The sequence below is a fragment of the Cupressus sempervirens genome, chromosome 10 (genome assembly GCF_028749045.1).
Source record: "Cupressus sempervirens isolate cs-2001-9-10 chromosome 10, ASM2874904v1, whole genome shotgun sequence".
Lineage (NCBI taxonomy): Eukaryota > Viridiplantae > Streptophyta > Pinopsida > Cupressales > Cupressaceae > Cupressus > Cupressus sempervirens.
In genome coordinates this window covers 346914215-346933617 of record NC_143127.1, presented here as the reverse complement: position 1 = coordinate 346933617, position 19403 = coordinate 346914215, and the positions used below count along the sequence as shown (strand labels likewise).

At 33.2% G+C, this 19403-nt stretch overlaps 1 protein-coding gene and 2 pseudogenes across 1 annotated transcript; 1 reads left to right on the top strand and 2 right to left on the bottom strand.

Moving 5' to 3' along the window:
- Positions 1 to 1224: 1224 nt before the first annotated feature.
- On the top strand, positions 1225 to 4143 carry LOC149534012 (uncharacterized; annotated as a pseudogene).
- A 288-nt stretch (positions 4144 to 4431) lies between these two features.
- Positions 4432 to 7977, bottom strand: LOC149534011 (polyubiquitin 11-like; annotated as a pseudogene).
- Positions 7978 to 9184: 1207 nt separating this feature from the next.
- On the bottom strand, positions 9185 to 17603 carry LOC149534010 (bifunctional levopimaradiene synthase, chloroplastic-like). The gene is made up of 14 exons (XM_089803475.1): positions 17387 to 17603; positions 16672 to 16724; positions 15771 to 16083; positions 15057 to 15237; positions 14281 to 14498; positions 14006 to 14126; positions 13495 to 13607; positions 13191 to 13396; positions 12181 to 12293; positions 11999 to 12097; positions 11480 to 11695; positions 11099 to 11237; positions 9806 to 10054; positions 9185 to 9666 (listed from the first exon to the last, which is right to left on the bottom strand). The coding sequence occupies exons 1-14, from the start codon at positions 17520 to 17522 to the stop codon at positions 9373 to 9375; spliced, it is 2451 nt and encodes an 816-aa protein (XP_089659601.1). The 5' UTR covers positions 17523 to 17603; the 3' UTR covers positions 9185 to 9372.
- Positions 17604 to 19403: the final 1800 nt, after the last annotated feature.

Below are 19403 nucleotides of genomic sequence, written 5' to 3'. Positions count from 1 at the left end.
TCCAGCATAGACAATGCTTTTAACAGTAACAAAGCAGTGCTTTTAACCTCATCTTTAAGGTATAAGAATGACATTATTATATTCTAAAATCAATGCCAAACTTCACCACTGCACAAATCTAAGCCACACATTTTAACTAATGAGGCCAACATAGCTTGCAAAATTATTGTATACTAACATTGGTATTGAACTTCTCTTGCTTTCTATAACCAGGCCACACATAATAAACACCTAGGCCAACATAGCTTGCAAAAGCTAACTCCTAACCAAGTGGGAAGGGGAGGACTCATGTTTGATTAGGAGTTTTTATTAATTGCTTCTATACCTTTTGTCTCGTGGAATCATTTATGGTAAATTTTGTTATTTGGTCATCTTAATAACATGTTACCATGCAGTTCATAAATCTTATTCCAAATGAATTAGCAATGAAACTATCTGTCCTCTTTCAAGGCATTCCATACTAGAGACATTTTTGTGTCTAAAATGTTGCACTTCATGCATCAAATAATTTATCTTCTTTTCAACTATATTATTTTGAAATTTTGTTGTTGTAAGTGATGTATGAGCATCCCGCGGTGCAAGGGCAATTTTGCATCACCCCAAAAAATTGTATTTCCTTTTTTTTTGTAGGTTTGTTTAGGTGTTTTGGAGCCTGTGATGACACTTACAAGGTGTAGGACAGTCGAAAGGTTGAAATTATAAAAATCACCACCATTTTTAGTAAGTCAACCTATATGGGTATGTACAAACAGGAAAATTGACCCCAAGAAGCAAAATTGAAAAATGAAGTGAATGGTGAACACCTTTGAAACCTCAAAAGTTTGGTGTCTATTTGCATGCAATTGTGATAGTACATATGAGCTAGCTGCAAAGTCATTTCACAAAACAGTCAAAAGAGGGCTTCCTAACTGAATTTCAATGAGATCAAAATGATGGTGATAGATGGCATGCAATGCTAAGAGGGCTGGTTCAAGCTTGTCCAATCACCATCCCTCAAAGCTTGGGATTTTTTTTCAAGGGATCTTCTGCAAACACATGAAGCTTTCATAAGCAATTGACATTTGCCACTTAAAAAAGCAGGTTAAACTGGGAATGATCTGTTAAGCTTATAATATGTTTGGCATAGAAGCCACTTTCAATCTTACGTTTGTATGGGAAGTACCATTTATGGGGCTTGAGTATTGGTTATCATCCTAACATTTGTTCCACCTTGCCACTAGATCAATGTCTCTAGGCATTTTGGTAGAGGCGTATTGCCAAGTTATTTGTTTGAAATGCCCTCTTCCCTCACTCAGGGCAAGGGTTATCCCTCAACAAAATTTATACTATTGAGATAACCTGATCAGGATTTTGTTTTCTTGGCTTCTCGGGAGTGAATGCATATCTTGCCATCCATACTTGTGGGAAACCATTGGCCTAAGTACTGTTGGATATATCTTTATTCTGTTTCAGTTTTAGTAATCAAGGAGTAAATATTTATGAGAGCTTAAAATTTCAAAGTGAAGGATATTATCTGCTCATTTAGAAAGTACTGCAATATTTGACAAGTTGTATTGTGTTGTATTTTTATTTAGAAAAAGTCCTCAAAGGATCAAGATGTAAGAATTCTGGAGAAAGAATCACATGAAGACCATGTGCCTAGTGCTATTGCACCACTGGAACCATCATCTAGAATCAGAGACCATGAACAAAATGGACCTGTTCGAGAACAGAATAAGCAGACAGGATTTGCTGGTACAAAAAAGTTAGCTACCTCACTATCAATTGATAAATCAGTTACTATGCTGGCAGATGAAGAACAATCAGAGTCTTATATACAGGAAATCATTACTACCAGGGATGAAGGTGAAAGACTAAGGGAAGAATCAGCAGCCATCAAAGCATAGTCTATTTTTCGGGGCTATCTGGTACTAAGTTTTTATCAATAATTGTTCTGTTGTTTTCTATTATCTATGTTTATTAGCCATTTATTTTTTCTGGCGATTGCCTAATTTTAACATGCACTTTTATGTTGGTGGTTAGGATCTAAAACCTTTTGAAATGATCAAGCCCAATTTTTGGTTTTGTAGGCCCAGAAAGCTTTTAGAGCTTATGAGGCCTTATAAGGCTACAAGCTCTTGTTTACGGACATTTGGTTAGGCAACAGGCTGTGGGATCCTTACGTTGTTTGCAAGCAATTATTATATTACAAGCTCTTGTTTGTGGTTGCCAAGTTAGAATGTCAAAACAAGGACTGGCTATACAAGGGAAACTTGGACATAGACACAGGCATAATCGTTGAAGAGGAAATGAATTGGTAGTAGATTGAATACAAATATTTTGTGGAAGCTCATGTTAGATGTTATTAAAAATTATTTTGACTGCTGATACAATAGCAATAATTTTTTGGACTATTTCAGGAAAGAAAGAGGTCCAAAGGTTTTGTGGCCAATGGAGCTTCCTAACCTGAAAAATTGTTGGCAAATGCATTTGCTTGTCAGGTAATCATAATCTGCATAACTAGTTTGAGTGATGGAATTTCTTCCAATCTGTTCTTAAATTGTTGCATATATTGATATTGATTTCAATAATTGTCTGAGAAAACTTTTGGAGCATACACCCAAGATAAATTCTCTACGAATTGATTGTGGTCCTGATGATTCCAATTTGGGATGGGTGTGGATGGCACGTTGGATGTCTGCTTATCCTTTGAAATATTCTAAGGAGACAAATAATACATCAAAGAAATAAAAGACAAGTGAGACTGCAATGTCAACTGAGGCTGAAGTGGAAAGGCCTAAGTGCAATGCAACGAAGGCTTCAATTTAACATCAGATCATTTTTCAAATCATACAGACGTTGAACCTAAGAACCCAAAGCGTGGTCTAAGAAAGGTCTCAAAATTAGCAACAGACTTTGTTTTTGATCATCATGAAGCTGAGGTTGAGAGGCCTAAATGAATATTTAGAAAAGTGTTCAATTCAATAGTAGATTTAGTTTCAAAGTAGACTGAGGTTGAAACTGATAACGTTAAGCGCAACACAAGAAGGGATCACATTCAATTGTGGAATCTACATCAAATCATCTAGAGGTAGAAATGGAAAAGGTTAAACGTAACTTAAGAAAGGTGTCAAATTCAATGGTTGATTCAACAACAGACACACCTGAGATTGAGGCTGAAAAGATTAAGCGCAGCTTGAGAAAGGTATCAAACCCAACAGCAGATGCTATATCATCAGATCATCTGGATGCAGAAGCTAAGATACCCAGGCACAATTTTAAAAAGGAACCAAATGCAACATTGGATGCTACATCAGATCAAACTAGCATGCAGACTACAACACTTATCTCCACAGATATAGGAATACATGATGAACCCGTTAAGCTTGTATCTTCAGATCATTTCTCATTTGATCCGTTACATAAAGAGCTTGAGACAATTTCCTCTATTCAGGAAGTATCTATAGCCCAGCAACCAAGCCCACCTGAAAACATTACCAAAGAGGATGAATTATCACAAGAAAAGAAGGAATCTTCAGTTTCAAATGGAGATCTTGTACCTTCCAAACATAATACTATTGATTCAATGATCAAGATAGAACCTGAACTTCCTGTGATAGAGCAAAACACAGGTAGAAGGCGTAGCTCATTTGGATCTGCAAAAGGGGATCATTCATATAACAATTTGCAAGGAAGTCCATCAGTTCTTAGCTATATGGCTGCCACTAAGTCAGTGAAGGCAAAGCTTCATGCTCAAGCTTCTTCAAGGATGAGTCTAGACGTTCAAGAGAAGAGCACTGGTATGATAAGAAGACACTCTCTTCCATCAACACCCAATTTGAAGCAGTCTTCGGTATCTCCAAGAACTCACAGGGTGCTGCCACAAGTTCAAGCAAGGAGTAGAAGTGACCGATCTCTTGGTACTGGTAGGAAGTTAACCTTATAATTGAGATTATATCCATAGTTGCTTATTTTTAGCCCATTTGGGTTTAATTTTTAACTTGTAATTCACTTGTTTTTAATATGGCAAGTACTTTGGAGACTAACAATGTTTCTTTATGATTGTAGAAAAGGAAATTCATGTTCAGGCTGACTGGTGGAGGTGATAAGTATTGAGCCTATCTTGATATTTAATGCATTTGCAACATCCGTGAGTGTCTTTTTGTGTAGTTTACAAGTTTAGAGTGTATTGCGTTTTATATGCCTTGAAATGTCAAGGAATTCTTGAGCTCGTAATCCAGCTATAATGTATATAGAAAGTAGCCCCTATGAGATATTTATGGTGTTTTCTTTCTAAAATACATTCTTTATGGGTTTACATTCTAAAATAAAAGAAAATTTGTTGTTACAGTGTGTTAAAATTCCAAAAGCCCTCAAAAATAGTTAATAATCTTTAGCAGAAAGTTCTTAGATCTCAAACATTTCTCTATCCCTGTGCTAAATCTATTAGAATTATATGCAGGAAAATAAAACAAACAATACAACATTAAAAATGTGAAAAGAAGGAACATTTTAGTGTCGGGACTACCAACAGTCACGTGGAGATGATGAGAGGAAGCGCGGCGGGTGTAAGACCAAAGACAATCTGCTACACTGGCCCTGAAGTATTAAATATGATGTTTTTTTTGGTTCTATAATATCATGAAATTCACAATTAAGAAGTGCAGATAAACACAAACACTTGATTCAATCACATCCAGCCCAACTAATTCCTAAAACCCACCACGGAGACGAAGCACCAAGTGAAGGGTGGACTCCTTTTGAATGTTATAATCTGCAAGGGTACGTCCATCTTCAAGCTGCTTCCCCACAAAAATAAGCCTCTACTGGTCAGCAGGAATACCTTTCTTGTCCTGTATCTTGGCCTTCACATTATCAATGGTGTCGGAGCTTTCCACCTCCAGAGTAATTGTCTTTCCAGTCAAGGTCTTGACAAAAATTTGCATACCACCTCGAAGACGAAGCACAAGATGAAGAGTTGACTCCTTTTGGATGTTATAATCAGCCAATGTCTGACCATCCTCGAGCTGCTTCCCAGTGAAAATGAGCCTTTTCTGGTCTGGCGAAATGCCTTCATTATCTTGGATCTTAGCCTTCATGTTGTCGATAGTGTCAGAGCTCTCCAATAGAGGTCTTCAATGTGTTCATGGGTATCATTAAAATGGACTAAGGCACAACAAGCATATCCTCATCTAGAAATAAAACTTTTGGTTGGTCCACTAAATCAGTTTTTTTAGTGTCACCTTTTTGGTATTCTTTAGACTCACAACTTAGGAAAGCCCCTTGGTCAATAGGCAATTCACCATCCGTTGCAACAATTTCAGATTTGTAAGGTAGACTTTCTAACAACATGTTGATCTTATTCTTTTCAAAATTTACCAAATGCAGCATCCTCAAGTAAATTTACTCCCTCACCAAATTCGGGACCTTTCAAGTTGTTAGTTTTGTCATCCAATACACTATCATACATAAGTGAACTAATAATATAAACACACAATTCATCATACCTTTCAAAGGTGTTGTCAATGTCAATAGGCCTTAAACTTGTTGTTTCACTGATCTACGTGCAATGTCAAAGTTGCTGCTATGTCATTAAGCAATTTCTCTTTATATGAAGATGTATTTTCTTCCTTGGAAACATCTTGAGACTCCAACATGCTCTCTCCTAGAGTAAGACTGTCATTAAAATGTTTGTCAATAAGAACTTCCAAGTCACCAATATAGTGATTTGTATATCCCTTAACCCAACAATAGCTAAATCCATCTCCTCGCAATAATTTGTGTTATTCCCTAGAAACAAAAGTATGGGATTCCTATCTTCTTCATCGCTCATCCAAACTTCTTTGGCTAAATTATCTTCCTTGCTAATCCTACAATTCTGATCAGGTGTCTAAGCCTCATGACATGTAAAGAAAGTCAGCTCCCTTCTCATTTGGCTCTTACTCTTTTGGGAGACACTGCAACTTGTAAACCCATTGAGATTAGTTCATATTCAATCCTTTATTTCTTGAACCTTTTAGTCTTTTGCTCAATCAACCCTTTTGAGAACTCAAAAGCCATAGGTGAGATATTATGCTTCTTTTTCCAAATGGCTAACAAATCTAATTGCAATTTCTTGAAGTTATCATCATCTTCATCTAAGATTATTGACATAATAGTTTGCATAGAAGCCTTCACATTGTATGGATGTAGCTTCTTGATTTTGGTTTTAAAACATTAAAACATTTGTAGATTCAATTTATCACATTTGAGATCCAACTAATGATAAATGATCTAGCTCTTGCCATAATTTATAAATTTTTAGCCCTCTTACCAAAAGTAAGAGCTTTGACATCATGTAACCCATGTAGGCTCTCCACAATCAGTTGAACCTTCTTCGATATGTCATCATTATAGGGTGTTACAGGAGTTGTTATTCTTAATACTTATGATCTCACTACGACAAGAAGCAACTCCAAGTCGGACCTCTTCATAAGAATGTTCAATAAACTTGTGTTGGGCCAAAGAGAACATTGAGGACTTCAAAGCCCACTTCCCAAGCCTCCAAGCAAATTGGTCTACTTTAGACAAATATGAGCCTAATTATTCCAATTTAGAGAGATCGCAATCGAGAAATGTTATGGACTCCAAATGAAATTCAATTACACAGAGTCAATTTCTTACTTTCTTTCCTTTCTACAAGTCCCTTAACTGATCACCTTTAAATTTTAGACAAAATCACTTTTTTGATCTGCCCTTGTCTTCATCTTTCTTACGACACACTTTAGGATGGTAGGATTCAACTTCTCTGATAACAGTAAAAGATGTCCCCTTGATTTAATAATTTTTTTAATGCCTTTTCCATTCATTGAGATTTTGTCAGACAGTTTGCCTACATGCTTATAACTGAGTTTTTCTGATTCATTCCCAGTTTGCAATTGAGTATGTTTGTTGCTATTTGTTAAATGACTCTCTGATTTCCTTCATTATTGAAACAATACATAACATAATGATTGAATTCTGAAACAAATAAACAAATGCTGATGACACATACTCTGATAACATAAGAAATTATTTCCACTTATAAAACTGATTTTAGAGATTATAGAATAGTTTGAAATACATGCCAGACCTAGTACTTGCTCTACCAGAAAATACAATGGAATGGCCTACCAAATAATGTTGCTCCAATCACAAGGATGTGCTTAAACACCTCAAACAGCAATATTATTCCTTTCAGACTCGCAATGTCTCATCCCAAGAGGTTTATAGACCAGGTGCGGCACCCTTCAGGCATGTACAACGTTTTCTTAGAGAGCTACAAACATGTACGAAACTCCTACTTGACACTCCAACCCTTGCAGCCATGTTATAGTTGTCTACAGTCATAAATGGGTTGCTACAAGATGCTTCCAGACAGCTATGGCTTTGTCCAGACCTCTTTGAGGCTTTTACGGCCTTCATAAACTCCTCCAAACTGATTTATTAACTTCACCAACAAGGGCAATTGGTTCCACAACAGCTTGGCCACAACTTCTGTTCCCAGTGAGAGTTTTAACAAAGATTTGCATGCCCCCTCTGAGACGAAGTACCAAGTGGAGGGTGGACTCCTTTTGTATGTTATAATCCGCTAGGGTTCGCCCGTCCTCGAGCTGTTTCCCAGCAAAGATAAGCCTCTGCTGGTTCGGGGGAATCCCATCCTTGTCTTGGATCTTAGCTTTTACATTGTCACTGGTGTCTGAGCTCTCAACCTTGAGAGTAATGGACTTGCCTTGAGAGTAATGTATAGGTTTATATTTATCAATTCATGGGAATGCATCAAGATCTAGGATAGTTGTACGTAAGGAGAGTACAGGATATGATATTATTTTCAATTAAGGGATAAAATAGGTTTTAAGGGGATCTGAAACCCCATAAAGTTCTTACGAAGATATAGCAACAAAGTTCCAAAATGGATCAAAGGTGGACACAACCGACTGCTCCTCAGCTAGAAGCCAACAACCAAATACTGGCACCCATACAAACCTAACCAAACCAAAACAAACTGGCAAATAAAAAATTAAAAGGATTGAAAACCCAATCCACCTCGACAAAAAGAAACCCTTATCTGGTTAACACAAGGAAAACACTAGGATTTTCCTTTACCTCCCTTTCTCTATGAGCTAAGCTTCATGTTGACTTGAGGAGAAGATTTCTGATGATGTTTTTGAATATCTGGGATACGTCCCTCCACAACCAATGAAAAATCCTCTAGCGAATTTAGAATAAGCTTATCTATTGTAGTAGATCCAACAATCAAAACTTCAATAGGGCTAGTAGCTATAAATACAACAAAAGACAGAACAACAACAATAGAACCATTATTGATAGAAACCCAACACAAATAACCATTATTGGTAGAAACCCTGTAGAAATAGAATTAGTGCTAGTACCTACAATAACATCCAAACTAGCCACCACATTACCTACAAGAACAATAATAGCATCATTTGAAATAGGAATCACAAGAATAGGCTTGATAGTGGGAAGAACCTATAGAACCTTCTTAGTGTATAGTATGAGACATTAAAAATGAGGTATATTATTTCAATGAGGTTATTTTTAGAATTTATTATTTCAAATATTTTTAGTTTTAAATAACATAATCATGATTATTTGTTTTTGCTGGATTATTTCTTGAAACAGTTTCTTACACAAAATTTTAACCCTTGTAATAGTGATGCATATTGTTCTCTTTTCTGTTATGAATTTTATATCAATTTTCCATGCATTGTTGACTAGTTTAATAGTAGACAAAATTAATCTTGTGTCATCTCAATCTAATTATCATTCACAATAGAAATTAAAAGTCTTGTCACAATTTTTATGTAGATCTTGAAAATGTAATCCCACAATTCTATATTTTAAATCTTATGTATTCCAACAATATACTAACAAACCAATTTATTAAGATTGAGAATTAAAAAGTCAATGACAAGCATTTCACTTAATATTTATGATGGCAATTATTACTTGAAAATTTAGAATCTAATTTAAACGGTTTTAAGAGTATCAAAAAGGAGGACACCAATGTTTGGGCCTTCCCAAGCTTATGGCCTCACTTTATGTTTGTTTGATTTTCTATATTTTAAAACAAGTGAATTTGTTTGTGTTTTACCCTTTGCAATGCTTCATATTAAAAATTATTGAAAATATACAAATATTTATATAAAAACACAAAATGCACTTATTCAAATTCAAAGCTTTATCCTTGATTCTAAGTGGAAGAAGTGCATGTGTGGGTCCCTATTAGATTCCTAAACCTTCCAACAACACAAAGAAGTTTGATGAACAAATCAACTTAGCAAAGGAATGCAACCACAAACAATACATTGATAAGAAGTCACATTGCTAGACAAATGTTGTGGGAGCATTTTAAGTGACCGGTTCAACAAGAAATTTATTGATCTGCTCTTGCATCTCATGGACAGATGCCCCGAAACCATCATTGCTCTTGAGAATGAATTGGCATACTCTTGCAGTGTCGAAAAGAAGCTTTCTATAACATTTCGGTAACTTTCCCGACTTTAAAAACTCATAAGTCAGTTCAATCAAACTTTCCTTGTTGAAATCAAATAGAAGACTTAGAATTTCTTCCTCTGTGAGCTCAGGATGCTCTTGTTTGCAGCACTGAATGAAAGATACCACTTCACCACGATCTCTCTCAACCTACATCAAAAGGATAAGTGGTTGGTGGTTATAATAATTAAGTATTTAAAGTTGACTAATTTTTTATAGTTTAATTTGTTTCTTACTGTGTGATGTTTAAGCTATTTTTAACAAAGAATTAATGTTGTGTTAGACTCACTGTAAAAGTTCTAGCATCATTCACTAGACGCGCTGTCAAACATACGAGATTGAGAAAGGGTGCTCGGAAATCCAACTCAGAGAGGAGTTCATCAGGAAGAGGCTCTCCTGTGAAAAATGTGGAATTTAAGATGATTGCTGCTAACCCAATTGACACTTTCCCATTCTCAAGATACTCCTTCAATGGTGGCATGCACTTTGCATGTGCCCATTCAGCTTCCTTTGTTGTAGATGATAGCAGGTCCTCCCACTAAAGCCCATAACACAAGGATTATGATAGAGATGTATAATAATAAGAATAAGAACTTTCTATTGGTGTATTTTACTAAATGTTAATTTCTATAAGTTTGTGATAGAATAATTGCACAATAAAGTCAAGAAGGAGAAACTTTATTGGATTTATAACAATCAGTATTCTGGGTTAGCTAACAATAAATAATAGTCAATTATAAAAAGACAATAACACACATATGTTTAGGAAACTTAATGCATGCTCAAATGTCGAGTCTTCTATTCGGCCTAAGACAAATTTTCTCTTCAAAAATAAGATATAAGTTTGGTACAACAATCTACATATACAGAGTCCAAGAAAAAACTTTGTGAATCTTTTTACTTTCTTTACCTTTGAATTATACATAAAATTAGTCTTAATTTTTCCAACCTTAGGAAATTATATAAAACCACTCTCCATTTACTCAACCTCATTTGAACTTAAAAATATTTTTAAAGAATTAAAAAGTAAGTTGTTGCTAAATATCTAGTTTTAATTGCTTTAAACCAACTCCACCCTATTACCTTGGACTTTAGTTCAGTAGGATCTACAATGCTTTAGTTTTAATCATGTTTATAATAGTGATTGATTCTCATGATTTCACTTATTTCCTTACTTGTATTTGCAAGCCAGCCTTAAACATCACACACAAATTAAGTTTGAAAAATAAAGTCAATTTTGACTATTTAAAACATTAGCTTAAGAATCAAACCTATCATGTTTAAACAGTATGATATTTTTCTAAGAAGTGATGTCAGTTTTATTCCATCATTATTGATATTAGCTACATGTTCCTCAACATAATTTGTTCTTTTAAACAGTGATTTACTATTGTATAAATCATACACTATGTGCATAATCCAATCAATCATTATCGACTATTGAATTGAATTTCATTAAGATCTATGTTTTTTAACTCTTTTCTTCTTCATAACTAGATCTTTGCTAAAAATTCTACACACTCCTCTTTTTGAAGTAAACCAAAATTAACATTAAAGCTCAAAGCATTATATGTATACTTACAACTGAGCGAAGGTAGGGCAGCATGTCACGCCCATGAGCCTTCAGTGCTGCTTGTCCTAATTCGTTTACAGTATTGTAAAGACCTAGATAGCAGATCTTCATGTCGGTCGTAAAGTAGTCTAAAAGCGATAAATCCCATCTAAGTGCTCAACCAGAGAAAACCATATCAAACACGGAATGAAAACATTTGACATGTATGTTGCTCAATATAGATAGATTGGCAGATAAGGAATCACCAACACTGTACACTAGTTGTACACTAGACTGTGAAAGGATCTTAAACATCACATACTAAGAAAGAAATTATGCTTTAAAAAAAAGTCATTTTAACTATTTAACCTTTTTAGCATAATCGATCAACTAAAAGAAAATCACTCTGACCTTTTCACAGCTTCAGTAAATAACTTTACTTGGTCAAATGAAACGTGGGCATCAAAGAGGTCATCCAGAATTATGAGAAGGGAGGCTGCTTTTGTGTAGGCAATTCTACAAGCAAAGTATTCTGGTTCAAACATCACTACTGCAGCGGTGAAGTGTATTTCCACTTGTCTATGTCGAGTAAATGTAAGCTCAGAAAAACCGCAGCCCTTGTACCATCTTTACTATTCACAAACACACAAATACAGTTCAGAACATATTTTCACAATCCATAGATAATGTTTGATATAATTTTTTGGAAGTGGCTATCCTCTCTATAAATTGCACCATTGATTAAATTTCAAAAAAATGAAAACACAATGAAATTTTCAATATTTGATTTTCACAATCTATATATTTTGTAATCAAAAACAACAAAAATTTTGAAAAAATTTCACTGTGTTTTCATGAATCTGAAAAAGAATCTTCATTTTCTAAACAACTCAGTTATTCACACAAATGTAAACTCAGTACATGAAATACCTGATTATTTCTTGAATTTCCATTTGATGTAAAGCCTGCGCTCTGTTGAAGTCCAGTTTGGCCAGTTCTAAATATCTCTGGTCATTCAAATTGGGCATTCTGAAATACAATTTATTCTATTTAGTGCACTGAAAATCATTTTCTAAAATTCCCAGAAATTGTTTTGTAACTTAATTGCTTACTGATACAGTGTCTTCTCCATCCATGGCTGGTTACATGAAAAGTGTTCAATGTGATATCTGACCATCAATCTTGGGAAATTCGTGTGCCAGGGACAGTCTAGAGCACGTTCAATCTACATACACCAACCAATGAATAAAGAGACATTGTAAGAAAACAAATTGATGATTCAATTATCAGATTTTTAGTCAAATTTATTAATCTATGTTTTATGAATAGTGGTCCACAGGAATTCATATTTTTATATGAGAAGAATCGAACATTTTTTGAAAAACATGTGTTAAAATCTTGCAGTCCTTTTTTAGATTATTACAGAATTTTTTGATTGTTTTTCACATGTTTATGCATAGGAAAAAGGTGCATGTGTTGTTAAAATGTTCTATTAGATTATAGGAGGCCTATTTTTACAATACAGATGATTTCAAACTTTTATGAGAGTCTAAACTAGGGAACAAAGTTTTGGAGAGGAATGCTATTTTAATCTATTTCTTTTCCCATCTTGGAAATGTAAATGTCAAGAATGGGCAACACTTGGAATAGTGGTTTAGCCCATGGTATTAGAAAACCAAAAGTGGTTTCCAAATTGTATCATTGAATTTTGTTTGTAAGGTTGAATGCTATAAGTAGTCCCTCCAGCTTGAGTTGAGGTGATGCCCCTCTAAGAATTTGCGTTGCAAGTGTATTGTATCTTCTTCATCTGATAATACATTATGGGGGTTTTGGAGGGTGGAGTTTTTCTTGGTAATCACTGTTGATTGTTCTTTTATGCTTTTTCCCAAATCTTTATGATACTCAAGTTGAAATTTGCATAATCCTCTCAAGATTAGAGTATGAAGCATTTTGCATACTTTTGCTTCCTCACAACATTCAAAACTCATTGCATCTAGGTGATACTCAAATATATGAAGGACCAGAATTTCATCTCTCCCAATACTACTCCATCTCAAATACTGATAACTAAAGAATTTCTTACATAATTTTACTAATAAGCTCATTTTACAATAATTTACACCTCTTCGCGAAGATTTTTCGTAACATCCAGATCCCGAGAGATGGTATTGCTTTGAATACATTCAGATAGGAAAGCCTTAGCCATGGCACTCGTCTCTCTCATTAATCTTTCTTCTGGGAAGTTTATCTGTGAACATTTGTACAGGCTCAGCATATCTGAAGGTCCCCCACCATGAAGCTCATCAGCTTCTATATTTTCAAGAACTTCTGCAACATGAAAACATTAGCAGTTAAATTTTAAATAGAAAGCTTTGAATCCTTCACCAATTTTTATAACAGTTGGGTTGGGTTTTACTATGATGTACCTGATGAAACATTGTAGCCATGGAGTCTCAAAAGTCTAAGGCCAGTTGCTGTGCAATCAATGTCAGGAACAACACTCTCCCTTCCAAAGCCCAAGCCTCTTTTATCCCAGTACCTGTTAAGTACCTATTATTAGGTTCGAGTTTGTTTTTTAACATTAATCTCTCTTGATAGTTTAAGACAGTTTAGTTAGACTGTGAGTCCACAATAGTGAGTTACAGTTTAGAAAAATTTTCAAAGAAGAGTAGATAAATTCCCAAATCTTTCTATCAAAGTCCAATATTTTCCATAGAAATTACTTTTTTTACTGCTTTCAATCGAAACGAATCAAAAAAGTACTTCCATTACTCCCAAATCTTTCTATCAAAGTCCAAAACTTTCAATAGACACTACTTCTTTGACTACTTTAGATCGAAATGAATCAAAAAACTACTTTCTAACGAAAGTAATAAGTTACATTTGATCAAAAATAGCTTAGTACTTTCGATTCTAAATAACATATCATTGACTCACCTGAACACATAATCCAATGTTTTCTTGATCTCAGTTTGGAAATAGCGGTCAATCCCTAAACGCTCAACATTGTCAACTGCTCTCAAACGTTCACAGATATCTACTGGATACACACATGGTGCTGCCAAATCCAAGTTCAATTCAGTGCATTTTGTGCAGGCACTGACTAATCTTCAGACAAAATATACCGAAAACCAAAAAAAAATTTAAAAAATCATTTGTGCTCATCTATGCTCATATTAACTTGTGCATTTCATAATTCTACAAAAATTTACCATGGTCTTTGAACTTAGAAAGAAGGGTGGTCAAGAATTGTAGGCATTTCTTGTCTCCAGTATGTAGGAAGACGCAGGCTGTAGATGCCGGGGAGCCTAGGAAAGACCCATCATTGGATTGCAGGTTAAGTATGACTTTCCAATCAACTAAATCTTGCACACCTTCCAAATAGTACAAAACACCAGTGGGAACGACATGAAGGCGCTTTACAGAAATCCTGCACAAGTTAAAGATTATATTTCTACCATCAACACATGGCATTTATGAGAAGGATGGATTAAAAAATGAGACAGACTAATCTGCAGATAAAATGTACCAAAGACAAAATAAAGTCAAAATCTTTTCTTTTTTTTCAGATTCACAAAGCAATTGTTTTCCAATTTTTTTTTTTTGTTTTCGACTACAAACTATACATTGAGATTTTCAAAAAAAATCCATGATGTTATCTATTTTTGAAAATTAGTCAACTATTAGAATAGAAATCGCAATTCCAATAATAAATAGAATAACAATTGCTCGTTTTAGAATCAAAATTGAAATACATAGTAATACTCTAAATTTTGATTTTGCATTCCTAAACTTCAAAATTTTAGACATTTACAAATGCCTATTCCAATATAATTCCCGTTACCAAACAACACCTTTAACTTTTTAATTTTAATATTATTTTTCATTAAAAATTAATTGTGCAAGATTTGCATGATGAATTCCGTTATTTTACAATTTTACATTTGTTTCATAAGAATGACTAATACTGAAGTTTTTTCAAACATACATTTTTGTGTTCACCTCCCTCCTTCCACTGATTCCTTTGAAATCATCTTCATCCACATCGAGTCCAAGGCTTTTGGAGTCGTTGAGCAATGCAGTAAAGACCATCTCAAACATTTTAGACGATCCATTCCTTGGTATCTCCTCCATCATTCGTTTTGCATGTCTTCTGATGAAATCAAGGCCTGTAAAAACAAAACTCTTTGAAATGAAACATTGTCATGGATTGTGGAAGTCTTGCCTACTTTTAGAAATCGTACTTAATTTACATATGTTGATGTCATACTTCATAATTTTATCATTATTTTCTTTTATTTGAATGCATCAGAAAGTATGATTCAAAATATTAATATTAAAAATATTTGTATAATTAAAATTAAAAATAATATTGAGGCACTTATTCATCTAAATTGATCAATTTTCAAAAAATTGAAAAATATAATTGATTTTTTTGAAAATTTCTGCATAGTTTGTAGTCGAAAATAACAAAAAAATGAAAAAAATCATTATGTATTCAAATCTGAAATTTTTTTTGACTTTGTGTTGAGATTAACTCATAATAATAATTAATCTTAACAATAATAAAAAATGAATCATAATAATAATTAATCTTAACAATAATGAAAAATGAATAATTTAGACTTCACTCCATTCTAAAAAAACCTTTTAAAAATCTTTTGAATTTAAAGAGATTGTATATTGACAGTAAACATTGGACCTCTGTGAACATGAGCCCTGTGAGTGTTCCATACGGTGAGTGAGATGACGCAGGCGAGAGTGTTAAGGATTCTATCGCTCACAAGGAAGACATTTTCCTGTCCCCAAGAGCCATCCCTTAACTGGTTATCAGTTACCCATTTAAGCGTCTGGGGAAATTGGGGTTTGCGAGAACCATCAATGGCGGGAATTCTTGCGAGCCATGCAGTATCATATGCACTTGGGCTTATCTCACCCTCCTCCATAAAATTAAACTTCTCCTTTATCTCGTCCACCAAGATCTCTATGCGTTTCTCATCATTAATACTGGCTTCCTGAAAATATATGTTCATCATCCATGAACAAAGGTTTAAATTAGCAATTGCATACTTTTATACATGTAACTAAGAGTTTAGAAGAAATTCAACTTTTCATACAATAAAATTAATTTGTATAATATAAAACATAAATCAACTAAAAGGTGAAACAATCTAGTAGTGCCCAGGCTAATTTAGAATGCCTACAATTCTTAATCCGTATATCGAAATTTGCAGATTTTTTTTGGTTAAGATCAGTAGATGAGTGAAGTGCTTAAAGCTAATCTTTAGACTTTTCTGCATTTAGGGAAGTCTTTGTAGAACTTGTAGAGTGTGAGGTGGTCTAAAAGTGTACTTGATACCTGCCACTAAGACCCCCATAGACCAACTACCAACCAAGAAAACTAAAAAATTATCAATTAGTTATAAGTGCTTTTTGATAGTGGTAATTGAAGGGGGAAAATAATAGTAATTAAGAGTTTAGATGTAATGCTACAACTGACTAGTTTCCCCAATTATATATATTTAAACAAAAACAGAACTCCTAGATCATTGAGCATTTCAATCCAATGGAAAATGAAGCACAGAAGGGATAAAACCACTTACCCACATAGATGAAGGATACGCCTTTGGCTTACATCTGTGGGTGGACAGTGAAGCTGCAATAACATTCAGTCAATATGAATTTAAATTGCTCCAAGTACTTTATCAGATTTCTACATACAATTTTATCTTAGATATTTTAATCCTTATTTTGATGGTAAATCATACAAGTAGTCTGAAATATTGATGATAACAAATTCATACAACATTAAAATAAAAAATTAACAAAACTATTTTTACATTAAATTGTATGGATTCTTTTTTGTTTTCCTCTAATGATAAATCATATAGTATAATCTGATATATTAATGACAACAAACTCATACAATATATGGTAAATCATACAATGTAGTCTGAAATATTGAAGATAACAAATTCATACAACATTAAAATAAAAAATTAACAAAACTATTTTTACATTAAATTGTATGGATTCTTTTTTGATTTCCTCTAATGATAAATCATATAGTATAATCTGATATATTAATGACAACAAACTCATACAATATTGAAATCAGAAACTAATAAAACTATTTCTAAATTAGATTGTGTGAATTTTTATTTTTAAGATTACAAAAATATAATTCACCATTAGAACGTAATTTCCATATTGAATTTGTAATTCATCCTCGAAACTAGAGATTACAGCATCTGGGCCACAAAAGAAATTATTCTCGGTGGGATGTAAACAATCTAACTCAACATTGGACTTACGTACCTATTTTAGCCCTAATGGACAGTAATCTCCTTTTGTCAGAATGAACAAGGTGTGTTTCAGTATGATATGGAGTTCGCCATTGGAGATATTTAGTGGTAGAGAAGAGTCCCAAGGGAGAATACACAATCTTGGCCATTTTAGCAGCTTAGAGAGAAATTCAAAGGTACCAACAGCTTTGCTTAACTTGGATATTCTTGGCATGAAATAAGAAAAATATAATTTGGCATATTTGCCGGTTTTGAAATTATGACTTCACAAAAACCAGGTCGGAATTTCAAAATAATTCGGTGAGGAATTAAATTTGGCTCAAATCAGTCGCATTTACATTAGGTGAATATTAATGGTTCTCATAACTGTAAAAGCTATTGCCTTCTTGTTGAATAATACATTATAGTTCTTTGATTTAACGTTGTTGAATACATAAATTGGCTCAAATCAGCCGTATTTACATTAAGTGAATATTAATGGCTCTCATAACTGTACAAGCTATTGCCTACTTATTGACTAATACATTATAGTACTTTGATTTAATGCTGTTGAATACATAAATTGGCTCAAATCAGCCGCATTTACATTACGTGTGAATATTAATGGCTCTCATAACTGTAAACGTTATGGTATTTGTTGATTTAATGTCTAGATACCATTCGTGTCTATAAAGTTGTTATTGGTGATAATCATTATTTATTGACTAATACATTATAGTACTTTGATTTAATGTTGTTGAATACATAAATTGGCTCAAATCAGCCGCATTTACATTACGTGAATATTAATGGCTCTCATAACTGTAAACATTATGGTATTTGCTGATTTAATGTCTAGATATCATTCGTGTCTATAAAGTTGTTATTGGTGATAATCATTATTTATTGACTAATACATTATAGTACTTTGATTTAATGCTGTTGAATACATAAATTGGCTCAAATCAGCCGCATTTACATTACGTGAATATTAATGGCTCTCATAACTGTAAACATTATGGTATTTGTTGATTTAATGTCTAGATATCATTCGTGTCTATAAAGTTGTTATTGGTGATAATCATTATTCATAGCTAATGTATTTTCTCAACAAGTGATGTATGTCATATGAGTATACCAATCAACTCAACAGAATATAAAGTAGAATATAAAGTAAGTTTCATTTTGAACAAACTTGATTGTTTCTCAGTCTTGTATTGCTTGTACTTGCAAACGTTTATCAACATAGGTGTTTGAAGGTTCTCACATAATTCAAATATTCTTAGATCTTATCATTTGTTCGTATTAAGGGAAAAAAATTGTATTATAGAAAATTTTAATTTATTTTTTCACAACAAAAAATATATAGCTTTCTAACATTAAAATATTTTTATTAGCAGTCTATGGCTTTCATAAAATCAAATCTTTTATTTATTTCACATTATAAAATAAGAGTTACAACAAATATTGTGAAAAAATAGTGGATTCTTATTCTATGTTTAAAATGTCAAATATATGGAAACTCTATAAAAATAATATTTTGAAGTTGCATTCTTCGTTTTCGCATTTAATCTTTAAAGTGAAAAAATAATTTTTTCTATAAAAATAAAAAAATCCATTCTTCTCTATTATTCTACTTGAACATTTATGCACTTTTCACTTTATTTTCATTTCTAAATAAAACATTTTACTAATAAAAATTCATTTTCCTCATTTCCATGCTTTGCATTTCTTTCTTCAAAATGTCAGTTTCATATATGTCACTGCAAAATAAATAATAATAACAAACACCTAGATAAAACATTTAATTTCTTGAGATAAGATGTATGAGAATATACAAAAGATATTCATATCTTGTCAAATATATCGCCCCACTTGTCAAATATATTGCCCCACTTATTTATTTTATATTTTCTTATTAGCTATAAAGTTTGGAAATAGAAATATAAAAGCAAGTTTCAAAACAAAAATATAAAAGCTCCCTCATGATTGTTGTAGGTTGCAACATAAATGTTTTATATTAAAATTAATTAAGTCTAAAAATACATGAG